The sequence below is a fragment of the Solea solea genome, chromosome 10 (genome assembly GCF_958295425.1).
Source record: "Solea solea chromosome 10, fSolSol10.1, whole genome shotgun sequence".
Classification (NCBI taxonomy): domain Eukaryota; kingdom Metazoa; phylum Chordata; class Actinopteri; order Pleuronectiformes; family Soleidae; genus Solea; species Solea solea.
In genome coordinates, this window is record NC_081143.1 from 11,870,080 (window position 1) to 11,895,883 (window position 25,804).

Genomic DNA, 25,804 nt, shown 5'->3' on the forward strand with positions numbered 1-25,804 from the left:
GGACAGGGAAACTCACAGAAACAGTTATGGCAGGCTTACTACACACACACACACACACACAGACACACAGCAGGACTCAACTTGACATCAGGATAACTGGGTAACTGAGTAATAACTGAGGAATTGCTGCTTCTCTTGTGAAGCCACAGAGACTGTATGAGTCACAGTGGAGCTTTAATCAAGACTCTGTGTGACCTCCCTGAAGGGCAAGAGAATGGAGCCTGATTGTAGCGCCTAGAGGCTTTTAACATCCCTCAACCAGGCTGACTCCATCAGGAAACTGCATTTACTGTACACACTGCAGCGTCCTGAGAGGCTGCTTATACAGGTAATACCTGAGAGCTTTTAACCAGAGAATGAGTTTTCACAACAGGATTTGCTGTTACTCGAGATCAGTGTTTCTTAATCCTGGTCGTAGACACCCGCAGTAACCTGCATGTTTTAGATGTTTCCCTGCTTTAGCTGTCTTGAGGACAAGGATTGAGAAATAGCAGAGCAGCAGAAAACACTTTGTCACCTGTGTTACTTACTGGCACCTTTGGAACTTGAGTTTGCTTCTTATTTTTTGGCTTCAAAATTTTGAACCGAAACCAAAAAATGTTTGGAATGATCTGATCTTTACGTGCATACACTTCACTTGATAGACAGAGTCAACATTTTAATATCTATTAATAATAACTAATAACTATTACTGTCTCATCAATGACGGTGGGAAACAATTCCAGGGCCATTTTTTTGTGCTAGTCCAGCCTTGATGACACCTCGACTGTTTATGTGGGCAAAAGATAATAAAATAGAGCATTATTATTGACTGGCATTGCTATGGTGATGTCACTCCCAGCATGTACTGTATGTAAAATCCGAGAAGCACTTGTTGTTAAGTATGTGTGGATTCTTTTGTATGAAATAATAATTCTGGAACACTTTTTCTGGCTGAATGCCATTTTACTCTCTCCACACTGAGGTCTGGCTCCACTGCTGGAATTCAACAAACAAGTAATTTGGAATGAGGAGAGAGAGAGAGAGAGATGGACGATGATTTGATTATTGCGAGCACTTGTCTGGCTCTGGTGTTTGATTTGGCAGAACTCAGCCTCCCACTTACTTGCAGCACTTAGAAAATTCTGAGATCAGACCCTCCAACAAAAATACACAGAGCAGAAAATCTGACATTTCTCCACTTGTGGAGGAAATCTACTGTTTCTTGTGTCGTAAAGAGCTGAACCCGAATCAAGCCCAGCACATGTCGTAACCTCTGTGTTTCCTGGCTTAAGTTTTCTTCACATCATTTATGATGGCTGTTGCTTAAAGAGCTCCAAATGCTAAGACCAACAAACCAAATTTGTATGATTTGGCATGAGGTGGAATCAGTTTTAAATGACCGTACCTTGGCTGGATACTTCAGTACACTCATTTCCTCTTCAAAGACACAGATAAGAGATATTAGCTCAATAATTCCATTTCGAACCGTAACGACAGTTGAAATTGAACAGATCGTTTTAATGGGGGTAAACCAGAGGTAACATAGATTTATGTGTAGTTTACTGTAGTGTGTGTGTGTGTGTGTGTGTTTTTTCATTTCACTTATGTTCATGTTTACATCCCATACTGAGTTTAGCCTTGAAGCAGCACAGCATCACATGGATCAGACCCTCTCCTTAGAACCATTTGCTTTAGCAGTGCTCCTTGTGGCATGGTCAGAAAATGGTTTTATATTATTGGGTGGTTGTGTTTGCCGTGTGCTGTGATTATTCCAAACTTGTAGTTACTTGTACTTGTAGTTTGACATTGGCTGTGTGAACTCCACTGCAGCTACAAGCAGCCTGAGTCACAGATGCCAGTGAGGACACAAGAGAAAACACATTTTATTCAATATTTATTCTTGGAACACACAACATTTATGCTGCTTTTTTAAATACTATTTTAAAACATGTATATGCAGAGGCTATAAGGATGTGCAGTATAGAGAGTCTTGTATCTTTTTTTGAGCATTACTACAATCTGATGAAACAGTGCTCTAAATTTTTCGGATTGAATTTGTGAAACTTGTAAATACGTCAAAGTTCAAATTAAATATATATTTTAGTCTATTTTGTGACTTCTGCACAATTATCGCTACTCCTGTTTGTTTTTTTAAATATGCAATATAAAATGAAACCTAACTTTGACACAACAACACATAAGAAGATGAAAAAAGCCTGAATATGTGACCTATAAACACACAGCCCAGGATGTCCATATAAGGAATTATATAAGCAACAAGGTTTAATAGTCATTGTTGGTGTTTTTTTAAATATGTATTCCTTGTTTTTCTGTGGTGTATGCAATAACATTTTGACACTGTAATATTTACATTTTATTCTTATATTTTCTACCTTTTCGTATTGCTGTCCGTCTACCTTCTCAACATTTTTACATGCTGCTGTTCACAATCATACGCCTAAAAACAACACGTTCTTTATGTATAATCTTGAGTTTTATGCATAAGCTTCACTGTATATGTTACTGGGTCAGAGTAAATCATAATCAATACATAAAAAAACAGACTGTAATTATGCAGTAAAAGCCAAAAAACAGCAAACCACAGCGCAGCATCTGAACATTAACTGGGATAAAAGGAAGTCACAGAGTGTTAGTTCTGTGTCAGGTGTAAAAATGTTTTTCTACTGAGTTTATTTACTTTCGTAAACTCAGACAGAAGTAATCTATTCGTTGGATTAGCAGGATGTCGCAGAGTTAGTGGCTAAAATGCTAATTATGATCCTAAATCTGCAAAAGAAAGCCATGATTCATGGATGTCACTTTGCTCTGCATTGGCAGATAGTTCAGTGTTGGCTTCAGAAAGACGAAGACACCGTCTGGGCTTTCAGATGGTGGACAGCTTTTGGTTTTATGAAGTCATAGTTCTCATAGTTTTTTTTTGTTATTATTGCTTTTTTCCCACATGGAATCTGCATTGTGGGAGCACTGAAACACTATTTTTTTGGAAAATTGGTCCCAGAGTGAGAGAATTTGTGAAACAGGTGAAACTGTTGCTCTGCAAGAAATGTGTTTTATGAGGGGAAAAAAGGAAGCCTTATTTGCACAATTTTTCGGCCCGACCCGTTGAGAACTCTACTGTGTGTGTGGAGCATGTGCAGTTTGTCTTCAAAGTGCAGTTTGTCTTCAAAGCGCAGGTTATCATCAAAGCGCAGTTTATCATCAAAGCTCAGTTTGTTTAACTGATCGTCAGGACTGGTACGCCTTGTCGGTTTACAACCTAACCATCTAACTAACAGCTAACTGGCTCACTTACTAATCAGGACGTTGACGTTCGTGTGTTGTTCGCAGACGTAACAAACCTAATCTTTTGAACAATCCGTTCGCAACAAACTGAGTCTTTGAACGAGTCTAATATGGCGGATAATAAGCCAGATCTAAAGAGCCTAAAGCAGAGACGTGCAACTGCGCAACAGAACTTTACAACACGGATTAACCGCCTTAATGTCTACGCTGGCCATTTAGGTGAGGTCGATTTGTCAGAAGAGTTGGCAAGATTGAGGGGCGTTTATGATAAACTCCTCGATGCCAGCAATGAATATATTGATGCACTGGGGCAGATGGACCCAACAGGCGACAGCGACGAGTCGCTGGACGCCCAGGCGAAGAGAGACGGCAGTGAGCGAAGGTTCCTTGAAACTGAGAACCCAGTCATGGAAATGCTGTGGTCCAAGTATGCAGCACCGGACATAGACGCTCTCGTAACACAGTTCAAGTCGTTCTTTGATCGCGCTGAGGCACTAGGTAGAGGTGAAGTCGTGCCGTGGGCGCAGCAAATGGCCGAAAATGGTACACTGGATCGAGAACTCCATGAACTCAGAGACGCTGTGTATACTTGGAGAGACTACCGGCCGCACGGAAAGGACAAATGGATGCTCTTTTTATCATTGAAAGAGGACAAGGAGCAACTGATGGATGAGTGGACATGCAGACGGAGAAATGAGCACAGTGACGGAGGTGAGGAGGAAGATGCGAGAGGTGGTATGGCCGCTAATAACATCGCTTTTACCCAACCGGTAACCCTTGCTAGTGCTTCTTCACCTGTTAACACCCAGTCCGTTGTTGTCGCTCCATCCATTGTCAGGCAGGGAACTGTATGTGGGAGACACACACAGGGAGGGAGGGAGGGAGGGAGGGAGAGAGAGAGAGAGAGAGATTTCCTTTTTTTTGTATTGGAGGGCGGTCTAGTGCGCATGCACCATTTATAACGAGAGTTTATGGTAAAGATGTTTGCCCCAAAGGAACCGAAAATACGTTACCTGACCGGCGCACACTGTAAAGGAGTGAGAGAATGTTTTTTTAACTACATTTGAATGCAGATTACACACGGTAGTCACGGAACGTTTAATGTGTAGGCCGTTTATTTAAATGCTCCATGTTTTTATTAATCACATTAGATGATTCGTATTTCTTCTTCCTCTTCATGTGATGGACGGGCCGCCACTGGTGCTATAGGCGCATTCTGAATTCTGCCAATGACCTACAGTGCGGGACAGGGCTTTTGTGATTTAGCAGGCATTTTGCCTGGCTCTTTGTTCTCACCATGTGTCACCCTGGGAGCTTGCTGCTCTTTCCTAAAGCCACGTGTTCAAAGCTGCCCAACCCCATCAGAGACAGGGGATTGGTTTGGTGCCAGGGAATAAAAAACATCCCAAACATCCAGCACAAAGACCCTCTGACTCCATCTCGCTCTCTCTCATCTATGATCCCTCTCTCACACAAACTCATCCTCACTCACTTGACCGGACAGTCTTCGTCTCTTTATTCCGGGGTCAGTCATTGAGCTGTATTTCACGTCTTCCTCCCTCAAAGACTCTCCCTGTTGTCTCCCTAATTCTCTGATTTATCCATCTCTCCCTTCTTCCTCCCTAGCTGACCCCAGCTGACCGGTTCCCTTTATCTTCTGTACATCTGCTTCACATGTCCTCTTATCTCACTTTCTGCTCCCCTCTCGTCTTTTCTCCTCTTCCTCTTATCTATCCTTTCAAATCTCACAAGAGCTCCATTTCCTTTTTCTCTTCCAATACTTGAAGCCCTTTTTTCACCTTTGCTGACTTTAGATGAAACCCTCCAGAGAGTATGGATAAAGATAAGCCCTGTGAGATTGAGTGTGTGTGTGTGTGAGAGAGAGAGAGTAAATCTTACACCTCTACCTACCCCCCCTTCTCCAATGCCCGGCTCAAACCCCAGGCACGGCCCATCTGCTCAGGCTAGGCAAGCCACTAAGTCGGCCTCCTCTTCCATCCACGTCCCCATGCACAGCATTAGCTAACCAGCTTTGCAGCTATTCCCTAATGACAAACATTATGGTGTGAAACAAAGCCTGTATGGACCGTCACCTGCTCCACTTGTCTGTGTGTTTATTCTGGAAAAATGGTAAAAGGAGGAGCTGAGTGAAAATGTAAATGCCAAATAAATGTCACACTGGGCCCTCCCTGTGCACGAATGAATGGTCCAACCCGACAGTTGCTGCATTCAATTTGAAATGTAAGTAACATTAAGATTCATGTGATGAAACCCACTCCTCAACCTGTCGAGACAAACAATGTCCAGCAGATGCATCTTTCTCTCTCTCTACGACGCACAGAGGTTCTTTTAAGAACACTGCACTGACTTCTATTCATTTGGACAGCAGAAACAAAGCATTGTCCTTAACCATAACCAGTTAATGCCTAAGCCTAACCTTGACCTTAGCCCTAGACTTAACCAGTTCTTTTAGAAATGCCTCATTAGGGCCAGGTTTTTCCATGAGTACTTCTGGTCAAATACACACACACACAAACAGTTTAATGCTCTGGCCTCGTCCAATGGAGAAGAGCATGTGTATTGTGGGTTTGAAAGGGACCAATAGGACAAAGGGACTGTATTAGTTAAAAACGCAGGTGCACCATGATTAGCAGGCAGCAGCTGCTGAGGTCACAAACGGACACACACACACACACACACACACACAGATACAAGCTTTTTTCTCATGCAGGGTGGATGATCAACTGTTCTTTCATTCCTCTTTCAAGCTAACAACAAGCATCAGGAGCGCGTACAGTACAGTGGTTCTCACCAGCCTTTAAAGAAGGCGCAAAATGCCAGAGTTCGTTTGGAATGACTCCTTGTGATGAGAGGACATTAAATGTAGCATAAACCCTTAGATTTGACCATGTTGTCTGTGTCTGCATTTGAGTTAAAGTCGTAGTGACAGAGAAAGACAGAGAGAGGGAGAGCAAACTGATGTGCAGCTCTTTGAAAGCCTCTGCTGACTCCCTTCAACATAAATCCAACATAGTCACAGACTGTCGTGCCTGTCATTCCTGGCGTCACCTCTCCTTTCTGTTCCCTCTCCGTCCATTGTTATTACCCTGGGACATGTCTTCATCCTCTCTGCAGCTCAGCTCCCTCTGCCCTAAGGCCTTGCAGTGAAGTCTGTCACAATGTAATCCAATTTTGGATCAAGTGATGAGCAGCAGAGAGCTGTCCCACTCTGGAACACACACATACACACACAGTCTGGTTTCCATGAATTCAGAGGACATTACATTCATTTCCTGGAGACTTACTATAACCTTAACCATAACTACTACTGGCCTAACCTTAACCTTAACCTTAACTGTATCCTTAACCTTAAACAGAGGCGATTGCTCTAAGACAGCAAGGAAAACTCTGCTTCCTCTAAAGTGTCATAAAAAAAATGAAATCAGTGATGTACTCTCGTCTTTACATTTCATTATTAAAAGTGATCGACTATATGACTAGTTTGTTCAGAATCAGCTGTTTATCACAGTCTGACACCATTTTCTTCTCGAGGTTTAGACTTGGGCTTGATTAATAGACTGGTGTTAAAAATGGCTGTGACTCCTCCTCCACCCAGTTGTGTATTGATATGAGTAGGTGGGTTAGATTCATATTTTCTACCAAAATAATCAATATGATGATCGGTTATTACATCTTTACTGAAACATATTTGAAGAGGAGAGTAACCTTATATTTAATAGTCCACATTAAAAAAGGACTATCAGTAATGTTGTTCTACCGGTTCTGTAAACGTGTTGTTATTTTTTACCTTTTTGTTGTTTTTGTTGACATGTAACTTTGTCTACAGCTCAATTAGGAATCACTTAGTTTCCAAAATATTCAATATTTTCCGAAGTATTGAAAGTAAGGGGTAGGCACTAACTGGTTGGGATAACTTTTTTGACAGATTTTTTTTTCCCCACAGGAATAAATTAATTTTTTTTAAACATTTTCATACATCTTTCAACTCCTTATACTCATTCATACTTTCATGTAGAAACACCATTCACAATTCCAAATGTTCACAAACGTTTTTCAGTGTATTCAACTTTTCAATGCAAACGCCATGAAGAAAGACCCTTGTTTGTTGTCTGGTTGCAGAGGCAAGAGTGCTAACCTCCACTACTTTCTCCAACTATATACTGTATTTATATAAGGCCTCCAATATGATCTGGGGCTGCTGTGCATCAGTGGTTGAGTGGGTCGTCTTCCAACTGGAAGGTTAAGGCTTTGTTGTTGGCGTATTGTGACATACATTCCTATTTCAGGCTTCAGAAAGTCTGCTCTCTTTAGAGCTGTCATGTATCCACCTGTGGCTCGTGTCTCTGTCAGTTGTGGGACTAGAGCATCATAAGAGGCTTGGCTGGTCTGTTGTCACTGGTGCAGTTTGCAGGGAGGGGGACTGTCCCACAGCTATGGTAATTGAAGCTAAGAGGTTTATCTGGACTAAGGCTCTTAGGTCGTGGTCTGATAGAGGGGCAGAGAGCGGACCAGGATGTGGAGAGCCTCTCCAGAGATGGTCAGTGACTGGTCTTTCATCCTCCGTGTCCCCCAAACCCACTCCCTACACTCCTACACCTTTTCATTTGACTAACTTGGGAGACCCCACAAATGCTGAGGTCACACAATTTTCCATCATTGTTGTTTCCCCTAACTAATTGTTTTGCGTAATTAAAATGAAAATGTAGTTATGTGGCCTCTTGTTTACAGGACATTTGTTTTACATTTAAAAAAAATCAATGGACTTTTACCTATGTTTAAAAAAAAAACTCTGTGTATACCTGCTAAATCTGGTGAAACAGTATCTCTCTCTTTCTAACAACACCAGGCTAATTTTAGCCCACACACAGCCAAGGTGGACACACATTCAGAGATTTTATTTTGAGCAGCAGTGTTAGGGAGTAGGATGAGCTGTAAACAAACTGAAGGCAACACAGACTTCAGTCTCCAGGCTGAAATGGTTTTCTAACCGTAAAATAGAGTGGCATAAACATTCGTTAAGTGGCTAAAATCTGTATTTCCTTGTGTCTCACTGGCAGCCTGTGATCAGTTAGAATTAGGGTTGTGCATTACATTACATTACATTACATTAATGTAATGTAATGTAATGTAATTAGGGTTGTGCGATATGGGAAAAAAAATATCTTGGTTAGAGCTGCGACTAACGATTGTTTTCATAATCGATTCATCTGTTGATTATTTCCGTTTGGTCCATATCCATAAATCAGAAAATTGTAAAAAATGTTGATCAGTGTTCGTCAGACCTGGAAATGATGATGTTCTCAAACCAAAATGATTCACTTTTGAATGATTTCTTTGTTATCCAGAGCAAATAAATTAAGAGAATACTCACATTTAAGAAGCTTCAACAATCGGAAATCTTGTTTTAATCATGAAAAAAGCTTTGAACCGATAAATCAATTCGATAAATTGTTTTAGCTCTAAAGATAAAGATATTTAGTCAATACCATTTTATGACTCATTAATTCCTGCTGACAGATCAATGATGATGTATCAACAATGTTTTAGGAAAACAACCCTTATTTGCTTTAAACTTTAACTTTCAACTAAAAATGAAAGAGTGAAGACTTTTGATTGAACTACAGTGCAGAAACATTGAACTCTGGGTAAACATTCAAATGCTCTACTTAACGATAACTTGCAGCATACAAGAAGAGCAAATAAAACAATTCAAAAACTAACTTGCACGGGCTGTGTGATGCCTCTTGGCTGTGTGAACGAGCCTCTCCACTTGCTCGGCGTGTTCATGAACAGCCAGAGGCATGATGGGAGTAACACAGTCACAGCTGCTGTCGTTAAGAGCATTTAATACAAATGTTTTGATTTGTGGTATCTTTACAATGTTATATTTAGTATGTCGTGTATTTGGAATGGATGTTAACAAGTAGGATTCAGCTGAATGTAAACTCTTCACCGCAGGCTTTATGCAAATTGTTTATCAAAGCAAATCAGAGTGCGTCTGCCACTGACTGCTGTCCTCTCTCCTAAATCCCATGTCCTCTGCTCTCCTTCCTCCCCAGGCAGTGAGATTGTTCCGCCTGACTGCCTGCGTCCACGCTCCTTCACCACGGTGCGCTCCTCGTCTCTGCGACGCGAAGCGGATGACTCCCGCCTGTCCATCAGCCTGTGTGACCTCAACCTGCAGCAGGAAGACAGAGGCAACGCTCACAATCACGCCCACCGCCACACACTCCACCTGGCCTCCGCCTCGTCCTCCTCCACTTGCCCTATTCCCCAGAACTCTCTCAATACCCACCAGTCCTCTCTGCTGCCCTCTGCCCTAGAGAGCGACCTCCACTTCCACCAGCTGCGCGGTGCTCACATCAAGACGCTGAATGAGCAGACGGTGGCGCGCTCTGAACACGCGCGCGACGAGCGCACGCTGGTCTTCACCAACCGGCCCCTACGCACCGGAGAGACTGTCTTCATCAATGTCACTAAATCCAGCCCGGCGCGTGCAGGCTCCCTGTCCTACGGCGTGACGTCCTGTGATCCGGCGGTGCTGCATCCCAGCGATTTGCCATACAATCCGGAAGCTTTGGTGGACAGGAAGGAGTTCTGGGCCGTGTGTAGGGTGCCCACGCCTCTACAAAGCAATGACATTCTGGGCTTCTTGGTGAACCAGGAAGGGGAGGTCATCCTCAGTCACAATGGCACTAATGTGGGCATGCAGGTGTGTGTGGACAACTCCCGCCCACTCTGGATGTTCTTTGGTCTTCATGGGGCTGTGTCTCAGCTGAGGATTCTGGGTAAGCCAATAACTCACATTACAACTTTGGGCATAGTTTACTGAAAGACGCTTCCGCGTGCATTTGGGGACATAAAAAGGTCACAATAGGCCACTGGATTTAAGTTTTTGAGTGTGCTTGTATGTGGTAGCAACGCACAGACCACATTCCCAATCATTCCCCCAATAATTACCCAGTATACCTTAACATGACCCGAATACTTTACTATTAGTTAGTATGAACATTATAATATTAGCCTCCTGTTAGTGGACGTATTAGCCCCAATTGTTCTCTGACCATTGCCTTTTCTATATAATCCCACTCAACAGTTGTTGTTGGTGTAAATATCCAGTGAAGTATCTGGGATTGTAAAGTCACAGTTTATATTTACCTTCTTTTGTCTGGGAGCAGCACTGGAGGGACCTAGTAATAGCGTCTGTCCTGACCACATATGGACAGCCTTAAGTTCAGATCTAAACACGCCAAAAAGTCCTTAACATTGTCATCAATCATGAACTCAGGATCTGTCCCCAGGATCCGTCCTCAGGATCTGTCCCCAGGATCTGTCCCCTTCCTCAGCTGACGTTCTCTGACCTGCTGCAGTTTCACCATATTTTGTACACTTGATATGTAGCCACCATCACAGTATGAACATTGATCAACACAAGGTTTCTTTTTTTCTAATGGTCCAAATCTAATTGCATGATTCAGCAGTGTGATTTTGATTCAGCTGATTTTTTTCTTCCTGTCCTCTCTGTGACTTGCTCAGGTACACAGACACAAAAACATGTCGACATCAGACACATCTGTACAGTCAGACTCATTGAAAACATTTTCCGTTAAATACATCACAGTTGAAGCCAGATCAGGGGCCTCGTGTATAAAGTACGTACTCAAAGAAAATCTCAGATTTATAAAACCGTGCGTACGCCGAGTCCTGCGCCCCTTTTCTTTATACATCGAATTAATCGAAACAGTCGTTAGTTACAGCCCTAGTCATGAATAATGCTTAAGCGGCAAGAGAGAGTCAGTTGTTGCTGTGTGTGTCACAACAGATGCTCAGAGAAAGGAAGTGTTAATGCACATAAATCAGTAGATGCAGCAGGGAGGACACGGTGTCTCTGCAGGATGGACACTGAGCCGGGACACCTGCGGTTTGTTTACCCTTTTCTAAACGAAGATAATGACAGAAGCGGGGAAAGCTGTGTGTGTAAGGCCTGCATCTGCACTTGTACATTTATTGTGTTGACACAAGGTGGTGGTGGCTGTGGAGGGGCTCCTGAGGCGAGGCGAGGCGAGGCGAGGCGAGGCTAGGGGTGGTGGGAGTTACGGTTCATGTTTTTGTGTACGTGGTAGACACAAGCCTGAGACATGGGAAGAGTTGTTGATCCACTGCTGCCTCCATCAATAGTTTGAGGGGCACCATATGTATTTATCCACATGGAAATGGCCTTTTGGGAGCAGTGAATGCTATTTGAAAAATGGATCCCAGAGTGGTCGTCTTCATCTTCTTGTTTCCCGAGGTTGTTTGGTCTGTTGGCTTTGCGATAACTTTTATTTTCTTTCCTTAGTCACACTGGCTTTCTTCATTCTGTCTCTGAATGTATACATTGCAATGTATACTTATTTGAATAAGGCTTTATTAAAAAAAAACAAAAAACATTTCCTGAAACGGTGCTGTGTTTACGAAAAAAAGGAAAAAGGTTGTTTGTGATTTGTTGTGTTTCCATGGGGATAGGACCTAAATGTGTTATTTTGGGACGCTCAGTGACACAAACCTAGGAAATGAGGCAGCAGTAGACCAGCAGCGGAGCAGGCAACGTGTTTCTAAGATATCATAGACATAAGCAGGTGCAGATTTTAGTCAGCAAGCCTTTTGTTAAGTGGCTGAAATTAGTTTTTCCTGCCGAAAGCCATGTTTTGTCTCCTGGTGTTGGTGGTGCACCCAAGGCACACACAACAAAGTTAGCAGCGATTATCTCATAACCACTAGCCTTCAAAAAAATCAAATGGCTTTGTTCCTGAATGTCATTCTGCACAGTATTAACTCCCGCAACTGTCAAAGAAAACATGCAAAGTCCTGTTGAAAGGAAGGGGCCACAAAATTGCTCTTGTGCAAACGAGACTTCAAACTATTGCATTTAAAAAAACAGGTTTGTGTCACTGACGTGTGAAGAAAGCTCTGCAGCGAAAATTGTCAGTAAAAGACACCTTTTGTTAGTGCTGCAGTTAAGATGTGCAGAACAGTCACAACAGCGGCAGCAGCAGCCTGTTCTTGGATGTCTCAAGTGTTTGTCTGTGGAGGAAGAATCTTCTAAAAATACATCCTGCTTTTTGTCAGCGATAGCAGCGGAAAAAGGAAGCCGAGGTTAAAAGAGGCTAAAAGAGGGGAACAGCATCAGCTGGGACTCCACACGCGAGAACACACGGACTGACGTGTTACGTTCATTTATCAACATAGTCCTCTCTGTATGTTGCACTTTGGGTTTACCATCGGCACTTAACACACAAACTGTATATTGTGCGTTTCCGTGGATGGTGCGATGAGCAGATATACGGGATGTGGTTCTTTACTGTGAGATCACACTTGGCTTGGCAGCAGCGCGTCACAGACCACCTGGTTTCCCTGTGTACACTTCTAACAGTCATTTACTGAAAGCAGAGAGAGCCTTGGCAGCACAACACAACAGGAATAGCAGAACAATGAAAGCAGGTCAGAGGGCTCATCTCCTTATCGGAGCAGATCTTTGAATTCCCACTGAAGTGTGAATCATCTTTACATATCAGCTGCTTCCAATTAGGAAGCAACTCTTATCACATGGTTGCAGCTCTTGGTCTTTTACTTTGCGTTGACTGGGGAGAAACTGGACTCAGTTTGATCCTCACCTTGAGTGGTGTTACACTTGACGCTAATATAAAGCAATCATCACAGAGACCTCACGTCAAACCTGGCATGAAGTAGTAATCGACAATATATGGATGTTACAGTATATCTATATTGTGACATGAGGCAGGATATGGTCTTAGATTTTGGATATCGTCATAATGTGAAATCTGTGCTGACTTTTCCTGGTTTTACAGGGCATCAACAAAATTATATATACATATGTATTTACATATTACATATTTACAGGCAATTTTATTGCTTCTATCACATGTAAATATCCTTCATTTAACATTAAAAAGCCAAAGAAAGAAATAAACCAGGTGTTATCTGAAATGAAAGGTGATAACCGCTTACATGTGGGAGGTTTAAAGTCACATATATTTGCATATTGCAGTAAGCCAGGGGTGGAAAATAGTTATTCTGACCTGACACTAAATCTAATCACTGGAGAGTAAATGCTATGTGTAAAAGTTCAGTTTCCCACTGATGTGTCCGATAACCAGCGACAACAGCCAGAACACCCCCCATGCAGTATATGGATGGTTTATTCTGGTAAGATGTTGCATCTTGAGACTTTTTACCAATGCGAATGAACTCGTAGACTGCTGTCCAATCATATCTTTAATGTGGCTAAATCCAAACGCAAGAAATAGATGAGCTGATAGAGATATTGACAGATACTGAGGAGACCCTGTGTCTCGTGGTGAAGAAATAGGACACCCGTCCAGTGACCGACTGCACATGTATTATAGATTCTATTAAAATGTCAGAGCTGATGTCTCACCCCACACATCCTCATACACTGCAGCTGCCACACAACTCTTCTCCTCTTCTGCCATCTCAGCTGCTCTCCTCTCCTCTCCTCTCCTCGATGTGTTATACTGTATACAGTTCATGGCTTCAGGCCTATGATGTCGTAGTCTTACTGTGAGAGTTAAAGGCATACAGTCCTTTGTTGTCCCAGGTAAAGACGCAGAACTCCACTCCTTTGGGTTTTCTGGCAGATCTACTTCATAAAGTGCCACTTCAGAGAGAGACAGAAATGCAATAACAACAATAATCAAATTGAAACGTGAAATAAACGGTTTCATGTTTGTTTTGGAGCGTGGTCGTATGAGATAGTGACACACTGTCAGCAGCAGCCTCCTCACCTGAAACCATCATCACTTTCTCTGTAAACATGGCTGCCAGTGGGGAGACTAAAGTCTACACCTGCTTAAGTCTTTTTTTTTTTTTCCAGCCTGTGTGGACACAGGAGCTGCTGTTCTACTGTGGAGGCAGGAGGCAGGAGGCTGTGGGATTGAGTGGTTTACAAATCCACACAAACTGTAGTTTCCAGTTGGAAAAGGCTGTCTAACAGCTCCTCATGATCATTTTTTAACTGCAAAGCCATTTCCCGAAGCTCAAGCACGGTGTTTTCTTTTCCATCCTCATGTGTACATGCATGGAGGCACATGAGCTGAGGAATGACTGTGTCCTCCTTCCAAATCAGCTCCTCTGTCTCTTAAGATTATATCTCCACCATAGACACAGAGAGACTATTAACTTTTAATGCAACCTTAAACTTATACCTTTGTGAGCTGCTTTATATCTCATTTAAACACACACACACACACACACACACACACACACACACTGAGTGTGCTGTTGTTGTAATAGGACAGCAGATTCCTTGGCTTTTTCATGTCACATTGTAATCTATGACTGGCACAAGCCTGCAGGCTGCTGTCAAATGTGATCCTTACACACGCAAACATACTGTTTTAACCCCCGCCCTCCTCGTTGCCGGCCCCACCCACATACTCTGCATAGCTGCCATGCTTGGAAGGAAGAGGCTCCCTCCAAACATGTGCTGGGTATGTGCTAAAGATGGAGGGGATGGTTGGCTGATTAAATGGACGCGTAGAAGGAGATAGTAGTAGAGACGTGGCCACAGCGTTGCATCATCGCTTTCACAGCTGTTCACGCAGCTCGATTTAATGTCGTAGTGAACAGGCGGGATCAAGGCCGGGCACAGCTGCCCCGGGCAGGAGCTGAGCGGCTGCCAGGGGGATTAACAAGGGGGGAGGGGGGGGGGGGGGGGGGGAGGGGGGCGCGTGGGGCGGCACTCATGCTACAGACTGGAGTATTTTCAGCCTTGATGTATAATTTAGGAAAATTAGATTTTGATGGAAACATGCAAATGTTTTTCAAAATCCCGTGTAAATGAGAAAAGTTCCTGTGGTGAAAAAAGGCTTCTAAGTTAATTTAAAACATGGTTGTCTGTTATATGTAATAAGCAAACTATTTCACACGTTGTCATTGAAAGGGACTGTGATCACCAAACAACCACATTTACATCACGACTGTGAGTACTGAACATACAGTTCTTTGAACAGAAAGAGAGATAATAATAAAGAGAATAATTTGACTGCATGAGGAACCACACTAAGACAAGCACACTGCAGATAACCGAGAATTATGCAAAATTAAGATAATGCCTGTGGACTCCGGGCCTGGTATGGATTCTATTTAAATGTTGGATGAGAGGTAAAGTGTGTTAGCTGGTGATGAAGAGGCGATGTGTCCGTGTCATGTGGTCAGCGTTTACTCATACTTGTAGCTGTTGTTGTATCTATACATAGACAAAGGGTTCACCGTCTCACACGTACTGTCTAAAGAAGGACAATGCAGCCTCCCCTGCTCAAAATGCACTCACTCAACACCAGTTCCCTAAGTGACCTCTTACGTCACGTTACACACACTGTGGATACTGTACATATCATTTACACTCCCCAAGGCACCAGTGCAACCCCTGGGGGTTGTCAAGGACCACATCAAAGCAGTCCCAATGAGCCACATTCAGAGGTAGTTTGAGGATTCCTGAGCTGCATGAACGCTATGTGTCCTCAGAGCGAATAGAGACCCCCATCCTTATCTTACAGCATCTGATCAGCAGCAGTTTCAGTTTCATCACTCCTTTCTAAATTTATTTAAAGCCACTGGCACAATTGAAACGTATGTCATGTTACATCACTGTGACGGGAGCTTTGATTCGTCCTTGGCTCCTATTTCTCCCTCACGCACACATTCCCAGGTGCACACATGCACACACGTTGACATCTAATTCAGCTGCACAGTCAGACTCTGTCTGTGTGTATTTAGGGTGCATCCCTATGCGTAACAAAGAAGTGAACTCTGGTCTGCCTAAAAACATAGGTCTCGGTTCAGCTTCAAATGCAGGAGGCGGACTACAAAGCATGGCATTGTAGGTACAACACAACCAGAACAGTGTGTAGAACGATAGCCGGGAGAAACGTGGAGTGAGAACAAGGTCAAATCTCTGATGAAAATATGATCGGACGACAATGTATCACAACTGATTGTGAACGCCCACAAGAACAACAAAGTTTTTAAACTAATTAGCTCCATGTTTTGCTCTAATGTGCCAGAAGTTGCCCTGCATTAACCAATAGATGAGCGAGTTTGTCTCGTCTTCTCCTTCAGTAATTCTTGATGCAGCGAAAACACAGTGTATTCAAACTTACATACTTGTATATCTGCAGATAATCTGCTTTGCACGTACAAATATTGCAATACTACATATTAAAAATAATAACTTAATAATAACCGTGCATATATGTTTCACATAGCACAAGACCTGCAGAATTAGGTTGAAATGAATATTACATGATGTGCTAGCCCTGCTTCATAGATAATTACACTTATGAAACTAAATGATTAAACATAGTAATTCAGTTTTAAGACCAATTACAACACAACTGTGTGGCAAAGGTCACACACAGCAGTCAAACTGTAGACATGAAAGTGAGCTAAATGAAGCCTGGTTACTTCCGAAGTAATGTCTCACGTGTGTGTTTGTGACCACGTGTGTTTACTTGAAGAGACAGTGACCTCCCCGTCACTGCTCACATGTACTGTGATCTCACTGTGCTGTGTACGTCCCACACCACACGAAATACAGTGCAGGGATGGAGAGTCTTTGCAGTCAGAGATCCTATGACTCTGAAAGTCATGTAGTGTGAAATTGGCTTCACACTGACTTCACGACTCTGGTTTCACATTTGTGCAGGAGAGAGTCACCATGCTTTTGACAGAAGGCTTCAGGGAATGTAATTTAGGTCTGGAGTGTATTTGAAGACCTTTCTCATTTAGCCACTGACCTCTTTGCAGTGAACTGTTAGAACAGTGGTCACCAGCACAGTACACGCGGGCATCGAGACACCCACAGCACAGTTAGAAGATTATGGGTTTTTGCTCCTGACGACTGTGGGGGCAGTGTGTGGATTGGTATGAAAGATGTTTGATATAAAATGCTCTGTACATACTGTAGTTGCATTCATAGTGAGAATAGGTGAATGGCAAAAACTGTAGTGTAAACTAAAAATCGAGCCACCTGCGCAAATTGGATGACTACCTCAACTGTTGCAGCCTCTGACTGACTGAATATTTTGCCCTTGCACTTAACCTACCTTCTTACAGAAGAGTATTATTAGAAATGAATGTTATTATGCATAGATATTGAGTTTGAATTATTTTAACATTCGGTTGGTCATTATGAGTACCGATCATGGAATTATTCTTGAGTGAGTTGAAGTCGATGAACAGCATCTGTGCAGAACTATTTTTGCTTTCCAGATGAGCCAGGTATAGATGGAGGGCTGTTGCTATGGCATCATCAGTGGAACGTTTGGGACGGTATGCAAACTGGAATGGGTCAAGTGTAGTGGGGAGACTGGATGTTATATGGGCCTTGACCAACCTTTGAAAGCACTTCATCATGATGGGAGTAAGTGCTATGGTCCGGTAGTCATTCACTGTTTCTTTGGTAGTGGTATGATGGTGGTGGCTTTGAAGCATGCTGGTATGATGGCTTGGCTCAGAGAGGTGTTATAAATGTCCGTGAGAACATCTGTGAGTTGGTCAGCACAGTCTCTTGAGTCTCACCTTGAGTAGGGTCCTCCGCACGTCAGCTGGGTCCAGGTGAAGTGATTAATTGTCTGAGCAGGGAAGGGGTTTAGTTGGTGAGGTGGTGTTATTTATCTCAAACTACCTGAAGAAAGTGTTTAGTGTGTTGAGGAAGTCTATGTTGTCATCACAAGGAGGGGGTGTTGGCCTGTAGTCTGTGACTGACTGGATGACTTGCCACAGGCGCCTGGGGTCCTTTGTGCCTGTGAAGTATGCTTGGATTTTCTGTCCATAAGCACGTTTGGCTATTCTCACTCCCCGGTTCAAGTTGGCCCTGGCAGATCTAAGTGTGTCTTTGTCCTCGGACTTGAAGGCGGCATTCCTTGCCCTCAGGAGCTCACGCACCTCCCTAGTGAGCCAGGGTTTGTCATTTGCTCTTGTGGTGATGTTTTTAACAGTCACATCTTCCATGCATTTGGATATATATCCAGACACAGATTCGGTATATTCTGTTAAATGAACATGTTGGTTGATGGTGGCAGCCTTTCTAAAAAGAGACCAGTCTGTGCGGTCAAAACAGTCCTGGGGGGCTGAGGTGGCTTCCTCTGCCCATGCTCTGATCTGCTTCACAAACGGCTTGTTCCTTGTCAGTAATGATCTGTAAGATGGAATTAGCATAACAGCGAGATGGTCTAAGTTCCACAGGTGGGGTGGTGAATGGCTCTGAATGCCTGTTTCGTGTTGGTGTAGACCTGGTCAAGAGTGTTCTCCCCCCTGGTCGCAAAGTTCACATATTGGTAGTAATGTGGTAGTACTGTCTTCAGTTTGGCCTGATTAAAATCGCCAGCGATTATGTACACGGAGTCAGTGTTAGAGTTCTGCATTTGGCTGACTGACTGATACAATGTAGACAGTGCCTCCTTTTGTGTTTGCACTGGGTGGAATGTACACACCTGAGATGCTGATAGATGTAAATTGTCTCGGCATGTAGAATGGTCGGCATTTAAGTGTAAGAAATTCAATGTCCTCAGAACAGTGGCTTGAAACAATTGCCGTTTGTACACCAGTTGTTATTGATGAAAATACATACACCACCACCCCGAGATTCACCGCTGAGAGCATGACTCCTGTCCGCCTGGAATGTAATAAGTCCGTCCACCTGAATGGCGATGCCTGGAACGGTGTTATTGAGACACGTCTCTGTGAGGATGATGACGTTGCAGTCTCTCACCTTTCTTTGTGTAATTAAATCCAGTCTGAGGTAGTTTATTTTGTTTTCCAGCGAACAAACGTTGGATAGCAGAATAGAAGGAAGTGCTGTTCTGTGTGGGTTAGCTTTTAGCCTGGTGCTGACACCCGCTCGACTGCCTCGCTTGCTGGGTCTAGCATATCGCTTGTGACGCATGCTAGGTCTCTCTTGCTGCCCATATTTAACATAAAACGCACATTGCTATCGGGAGCTGGAGTGGCCGCTGCCATACAGGGTGCTGCCATCATCAGTTTTCATTTAGTAGAGTATTATTTATAATATAAGAATATTACTACTAATAAAAATCCATAGTAAAAATGATTATCACTCCATAACGTAAGCTGGAGTTAAAATGCTCACCACTGATCTTGATTTTAATGTATGGTTTTAGATTGAACAAACGTGTATGAACAGTGTGAATCTTGCTACCAAACAGTAACATAGGGTGAGTATGAAGTCTGTGTTGTATTCTAACACTATCAAATCAGTCAATGCAGTGCGATGTGATCAGTTCCAAGTTTGACAACATGAAAGCTACAGAAGAATATAAGCATTCTAAGGGGCATGGAGTGAGTCATCTTTCAACTGGAAGGTTTTTTAGCATCAGTTTCACCCAAAGTAACCCCCACATTTTTGTCTACTTTTAGGCTCCACTCATGCCGGAGATCCACAGGCCACGTCAAACCCCAGTTCACCCTCCTCCTCCCCACACACGCCCAGCGCTCTGGGCAGTGGCAGCTCTGATCCTGTCCTGAATGGAGGCCTGTGCTCTGCTGCTTACTGCAGCTCTGCGGGGGGTAGGTACACCCAGTTAGCAAGCAGCTACTACAAAGGCAGACACCAACACCACACTTGGGACTGAATGGAAGTCATCATGGGACAGTGAGCAGTACTTCAGAATAATGGCCAGCACTTCAGTCTCCCACTGGTGCTGATGCAGGAATAATGTTGGGCAGGTGCCGTTGTGTCACATGGTTTTGTTAGGTAAATGTACCTCTCCTCTGAGATGAGTTGATGAGAGAAAAACGGCTGCTTTTTAAGCCGGATAATCAACTGTCATCAAGTTTCACTTGGGTCTCATTTTATTTATTCAAGCAGATGCAGTTTTCATGACAGCTGGAGGGGTATTTCTGTATCTTAATATTCATTTGTACAGTCTCAATAAAATCTGTGTCTCCTATGACTCTGTGGTCAGACCTCACCTCCCTGCTCAGTATTGATATTGTTGGTTTCTTTCTAGTCATGGCAGATTTGAGCAAGTATTACTCAAATGTCCATGGTTTACATGATGACTCCACCCATGCTTGGTCACATGCACTTCTCATGTGAAGTCCATGTTACTGAAACCATAAGGAACCTGCACAATTTGCCCACTTTAAAAGCCCATGCCCACTTAGTACCTACTTAGTACCCAGGTACACTGGATGTACCTGGGCACTCCAGAGGTTTTCAATGTTGTTCAGGTCTGGAGATTGGGCTGGCCATGACAGGGTCATGACTTGGTGGTCCTTCATCCACCCCTTGATTGACCTGGTTGTGTGACATGAAGCATTGTCCTGCTGGAAAAACAAATACTCAAGAGTTGAGGAACATTTTCAGAGCAGATAACTTCTTCCCAGGATAACCTTGTACGTGGTTTGATTCATGTGCCCTTCACAAAGACAAATCTGTCCGATTCCAGTCTTGCTGAAGCACCCCCAGATCATCGCCGATCCTCCACCAAATTTCACAGAGACATGGAGAGACCTCTCCAGCTCTCTGTCTAACCATTGAGAAGTGGACTCATCAGAGAAGATGACCTTACTCCAGTCCTCTGTGGTCTAATCCTTTTGGTATTTTCCAAACCTTAGCATGCCTCTTCTTTGCTTCTCATCAGTGAAGGGCTTTTTTAAGCTTTACATGACTTGAGCCCTGCCCCTAGGAGCCGGTTTTGAACTGTTCTTGCCATGTTATTTTTTGATTGCAATTACTTTTGAGGTGCTACAAACACTGTTTTTGCCATTTTATACTTTTCTTTGAGATTTGGTTCAGATGATCACCTAATCAGTACTTGTGTTGGTTTTCAACAGAACCTGGGATGGCTGAATGCCTGAATGGCTGTCAAACATGTGAAGATGCTAATTTCAGAAAAAATTGCAGTGGTCTCTTAATTTTTTCCAGAGCTATATATGTACATACAGTATATGATTACTATAACATTTCATACCAATGCAGCTGCTTCAAGATAGTTGTATATGCTATAATGTTGGTATTGTTTTGACCACCTTTTTTCTGTTACAGGTACAACCCCAAGTTCACCGATCAGCCTCCCCAAGTCTCCTACATTCCCATCAGGCCGTGGGCCTTGGTCTGATGAGTGCTCCATCTGTTATGAGAACACGGTGGACACAGTCATCTACGCCTGTGGACACATGTGTCTGTGCTACACCTGTGGCCTCAAACTCAAGAAGATGTCCAACGCCTGCTGTCCCATCTGCAGGAGACAGATCAAAGACATTATTAAGACCTACCGCAGCACGTAAGGTGGTGACGGCCTCAGGAGTCAAGGACAGACATGCCCAAGTTAACTCAGTATGAACTTTGATTTGTTATTTTCATACAATTATTGGATTGTATATTGGATTTGTTTCATGACCTTTTTCCAAAGCTGGTACGGCTTCATTGAGGTCTCTTTGACTTCAGAGTCATCGTTACAGCCTCAGTATGGAGGTAGCACTTGAAGCGGCCATTAGTTTGGCTCAGAACTGTATTGCCTGAGGTGTTTGCTCTCTCCTGAGAACTTTAAACTTTAAATACTTTTTTGAGCCATATTGTAAAAAAAATCCAGGATGAAGACCCATTTGCACCAAAGCAGCTGAGTCTCTTTTGGGCTGAATGTCTTGGTAACCACTCTCTGTGTGGGTGAGTGAAGAATATCGTCATCCCGGTGGCTATTTGTGACTACAGCAGTCGATAAAAAGCACAGCTGCAGCAGGTGTTGGGCTCAGGATGTCACAACTTGTGTCTGTGTGTTACTGAGCATTGGAAATTACAGTTTGGCATCGTACTGATGGATTTCTTTAATCGTCATGGTGATTTTATAGTGAGTGATGTGACTAGAGATGCAAGGTGGTAGGAATGTAACACCTGTTGTACTTGTATAATCTAATGTACCTTTATGGTACTATTGCAAAAGTCAGTAGTTGCTATATTGTTGTGCTAGCTAGCTAGCTGCTTACTCCGCAGTGTAACATGTTGACTGAAATCAGCGCTGTCCTCTCAGAAACGCCCCTTTACAGACAAGAGAGGACAGAGACATTCATGTGGTCAAACTATCCAACACTCTTTTGTCCAGCAGAAGCAGCAGCTCCGAACTCCTGAAAGGAAACAGGAAGTTGAAAAACCGCAGTTATTTGAATTCTCCTCAGGGCCGATCGTATGTGAATATTTTCCAGAATTCAACCTGGTGCACTGTGATCACTCAAGACAAACAAACAGATCCTCAAAAAACAGCTCACAAACACGCAAGTTAGTCAAAGGATTGTTGCCATGGCTTCAGGAAGCCACCACAGACATGACTCAACCTCCTGCCTTAATCGTACCCACCCCCATGCAGTCACAAAATGTTCACACAGACGTGAAAAAGCACACTGATTTCTAGCTATTTTTGTAACACAAATCAATGACATTTAAATATTACACTGTAGAAAAGTATTTGTGACAAGACTTTCACCAGCAAAGCAGACTCTACATGAATCCAGTCGGGGGGGGAAGGGGGTTTCAAAAGCTCATATTTTCAATATTAGTAAGATTCCTTTAATTCCAGTATAAAATATTATGACACATCCCACCCACTAATTTCACATGTATGTTCTACAGTTCAGCAGTGGAGCCACAGCTTGTGACACACTCGAGCTGAGAGTCCACTTTTCTTTTCTAATGACCTTGTTCTTCATTGTGTAGATAATCAAACAAATGGGGCTCGAACTCTTGCTGCTATGAACGCTGACACACATCCCTTCTCCCACATTACTGTTTGATTACGCTACTGCTTGAAGTGTTAATTCACATTTGAATGTTAACTTATGTATTTAAAATCATTTTTATCAGTGTGATCAACTTTGGGAAAAAGTAAAAAAAAAAAAAAAACTTTTGTCTGTGTTTTGTTTTTGGATCAATAGTCGTCATCATTTTTTTTTATTTATCCAAAACCACAAGTTTCTAAATGTATTCTCGTGTCCTAACAGTGAGAACACAGAGGCTTTTTTCTTCTGCCTGGCGGTGATGATAGATATTGCAGTACACAATCGAAACCTCGTTTATTTCGGGTGAGAAATATAAACTTGTGGTTGTGTTTACAATCCCTGATTTTTTAAGGTCTTTCTTTAATATTTTGTAAGGTATCTTTTTGTGTGTTAGGAAGCCCCTTTAGCCTGCTCTGTACTTATAGGGTGTATCATGATATAGACTGAAAGGTTATGGTAAATGTCACTTTATAAAGCTACTGATTGTAATCTTGTAAATGTTTTTGGCCAGTGGCGCTCTCTGAGATTCACCTGTGGCGTGTTTTTATTTTGTGCCGGCAGTTCGACCAAATTGGGGAAAGAACATATATATATATATATTTTGTATAAATGTTATTCCCTTGTGCAAAACCCTATTTTTAATTTATATTTTTTTTACTGTAACAGCATCACTTTTTGATCAACATCATACACCAGGGGTGTCCAAACTACGACCTTTTATAATGTATTATTTATAGCCAGGTAGGGACTTGGGACTTGTTATTTGACCCCACAAGTGGAAAGAAAGACATTTTTTCTTTTCATTTGTTCACTCCTGCACGGCTTAGATTTGGTTACATTTCCATTTAAAAATGATAGTTGTGACAATGAAAATTAAAAAATTTTAAAACGGTGTTTTAAATAAATAAATAAATAAATAATAAATAAATGAGGACCAGTGACCCCCGGAAATCTTCACATTATCAAATATGGCCCTCGTTAAAAAAAGTTTGGACACCCCTGACATACTAAGTTCACTTCATTACAAGTTACTGTACATTTCTCTTTGATGATGATCTGTAAATGATTTCATACACACATTTTAATCGAGGCCACATTTGTTAATGTTTTGCTTTTATTTGTGTTTTTCCCTCCACAACCTCCTTGAAATGTTACTGATCCTGTAATATATTATTTATTTGTCCATGACTGACGTATGGACTGATTCCTCCGAACCTGCTTTTCACATGTGCTTTCTTTACACAACATACAGCACACACATTTCCATCAGGACCAACAGCAGACAGACAGACGGTTACTTTTCACATAGATGGGACGAGTGTGTGGACGCGGACTCTGTGTTTGGCTGCAGCGACGCAGCAGCAGAAGTTAACCTAGCTCTCCTGTCTTTTTCTTCTTCTCTCTCTCAGTTAAAACAACATGTGATTGTTTGTGAGCTCTGTTCACTGTGAGGTGGATGATTGTGGTTAATAAACTTTCCAGATGTGTTTGAGCTAAATGTATTTGCCTCTTATTTGAAATCACATTTACACACTCTGATACCGTTTCCCGATATAACAAGAATTAGAAATGGTTATTTATGTTTTGTTTTCAAAATAATAATAAACAAGATTATTTTTGACATTACTGCCTTGATCATAGCAGCTGTGGTGTCTCACTACCAATCCCAGCTGACCTAGGCTACAACGAAAGGCAGGGTACATCCTGGACGGGTCACCAGTCCATCCCAGGGCAAACGCACAGAGACACAGTCCAGTTAACCTCTGTATGTTTTTGGACTGAGGGAGAAAACGGAAGAACCCCACACAGAAAGGCCTGAAACGGGATGTGAACGGATTATCTGCTTGATGTGAGGTAACAGTGCTACCCACATGGTCCACCGTGTGGCCCAGCAACCAAATAAATGGATGTGAATGGTAAATGGTCGGCATCTATATAGAACTTTTCTAGTCTTGGTGATCACTACAGTTTTGCTATTCACCCATTCACACCCGTATTCATATGGAGCATCTATGTGCAACTCATTTTTGTGTCTGTGTGTCTGCAGAGGAACTGATTTACATCACATCCACACAAAAGACCTGAGTAAAGTCATCACAAGGAGAGAATCATGCAGAAAAGTCTTGTCACTGTTCACTGTGGGCATCCATTTCTCAGCCAGCGATCATCCGTCAGTGTTAACAGCCAGCGTTATTAGTTATGCTGCATAGAATATAAGAAAAGACAGACCATAATAGAATTTCATTTCAGGAGTCAGTGTCAATGTTTGTACTGTGCAGGTGTATATTCATAAGAAAATGCCTGTGCTCACATGAGGAGGAGGAAGAGGAGGCTGAAAAGGAGGCCGGGACATTGGACCAAGAGAGCCATCTAGTGGGGATTTATTGTCACAACATTAAGTGCCTATCGCTTGTGAAACTTACACAAAGCAAATTTTCATTTCAAGAAGTATAATTGATGTGATTTGGTACAAAAAAAGAGACAGCATTTATTTGTTACATTTTCATCTGTTTAATCACACATGCTTGAGTTTGAATGGAGCTGTAGTTATTTTCTTATTGTTTTTCTCATGAGGAATTAGCATCAGATTACAGTTTAATGCTCTTTCTGGGAAACGCTGTGGTAAGGTGGGAAGAAATGATGGATCGGACTGAAAAGTGCTGCCTCTTTGTTACTTCTTATT

The 25,804-nt window shown here is 42.6% G+C and overlaps 1 protein-coding gene across 4 annotated transcripts in view; it reads left to right on the forward strand.

Moving 5' to 3' along the window:
• The window catches only part of neurl1aa (neuralized E3 ubiquitin protein ligase 1Aa), a 66,307-nt gene extending 41,694 nt beyond the window's left edge, over window positions 1-24,613 (forward strand). For 2 of the 4 annotated variants that reach the window (XM_058641295.1, XM_058641298.1), the window contains exons 4-6: window positions 9,366-10,094; window positions 19,765-19,914; window positions 21,398-24,613. In XM_058641295.1, coding sequence (XP_058497278.1) covers window positions 9,366-10,094; window positions 19,765-19,914; window positions 21,398-21,639 — 1,121 coding nt within the window. In that variant the 3' untranslated portion in view covers window positions 21,640-24,613. Of the gene's footprint in view, window positions 1-3,233; window positions 4,018-9,365; window positions 10,095-19,764; window positions 19,915-21,397 lie in introns of those variants that run through there. The other 2 variants (XM_058641296.1, XM_058641299.1) reach the window with 2 other exon arrangements.
• The last annotated feature ends 1,191 nt before the right edge of the window (window positions 24,614-25,804 follow it).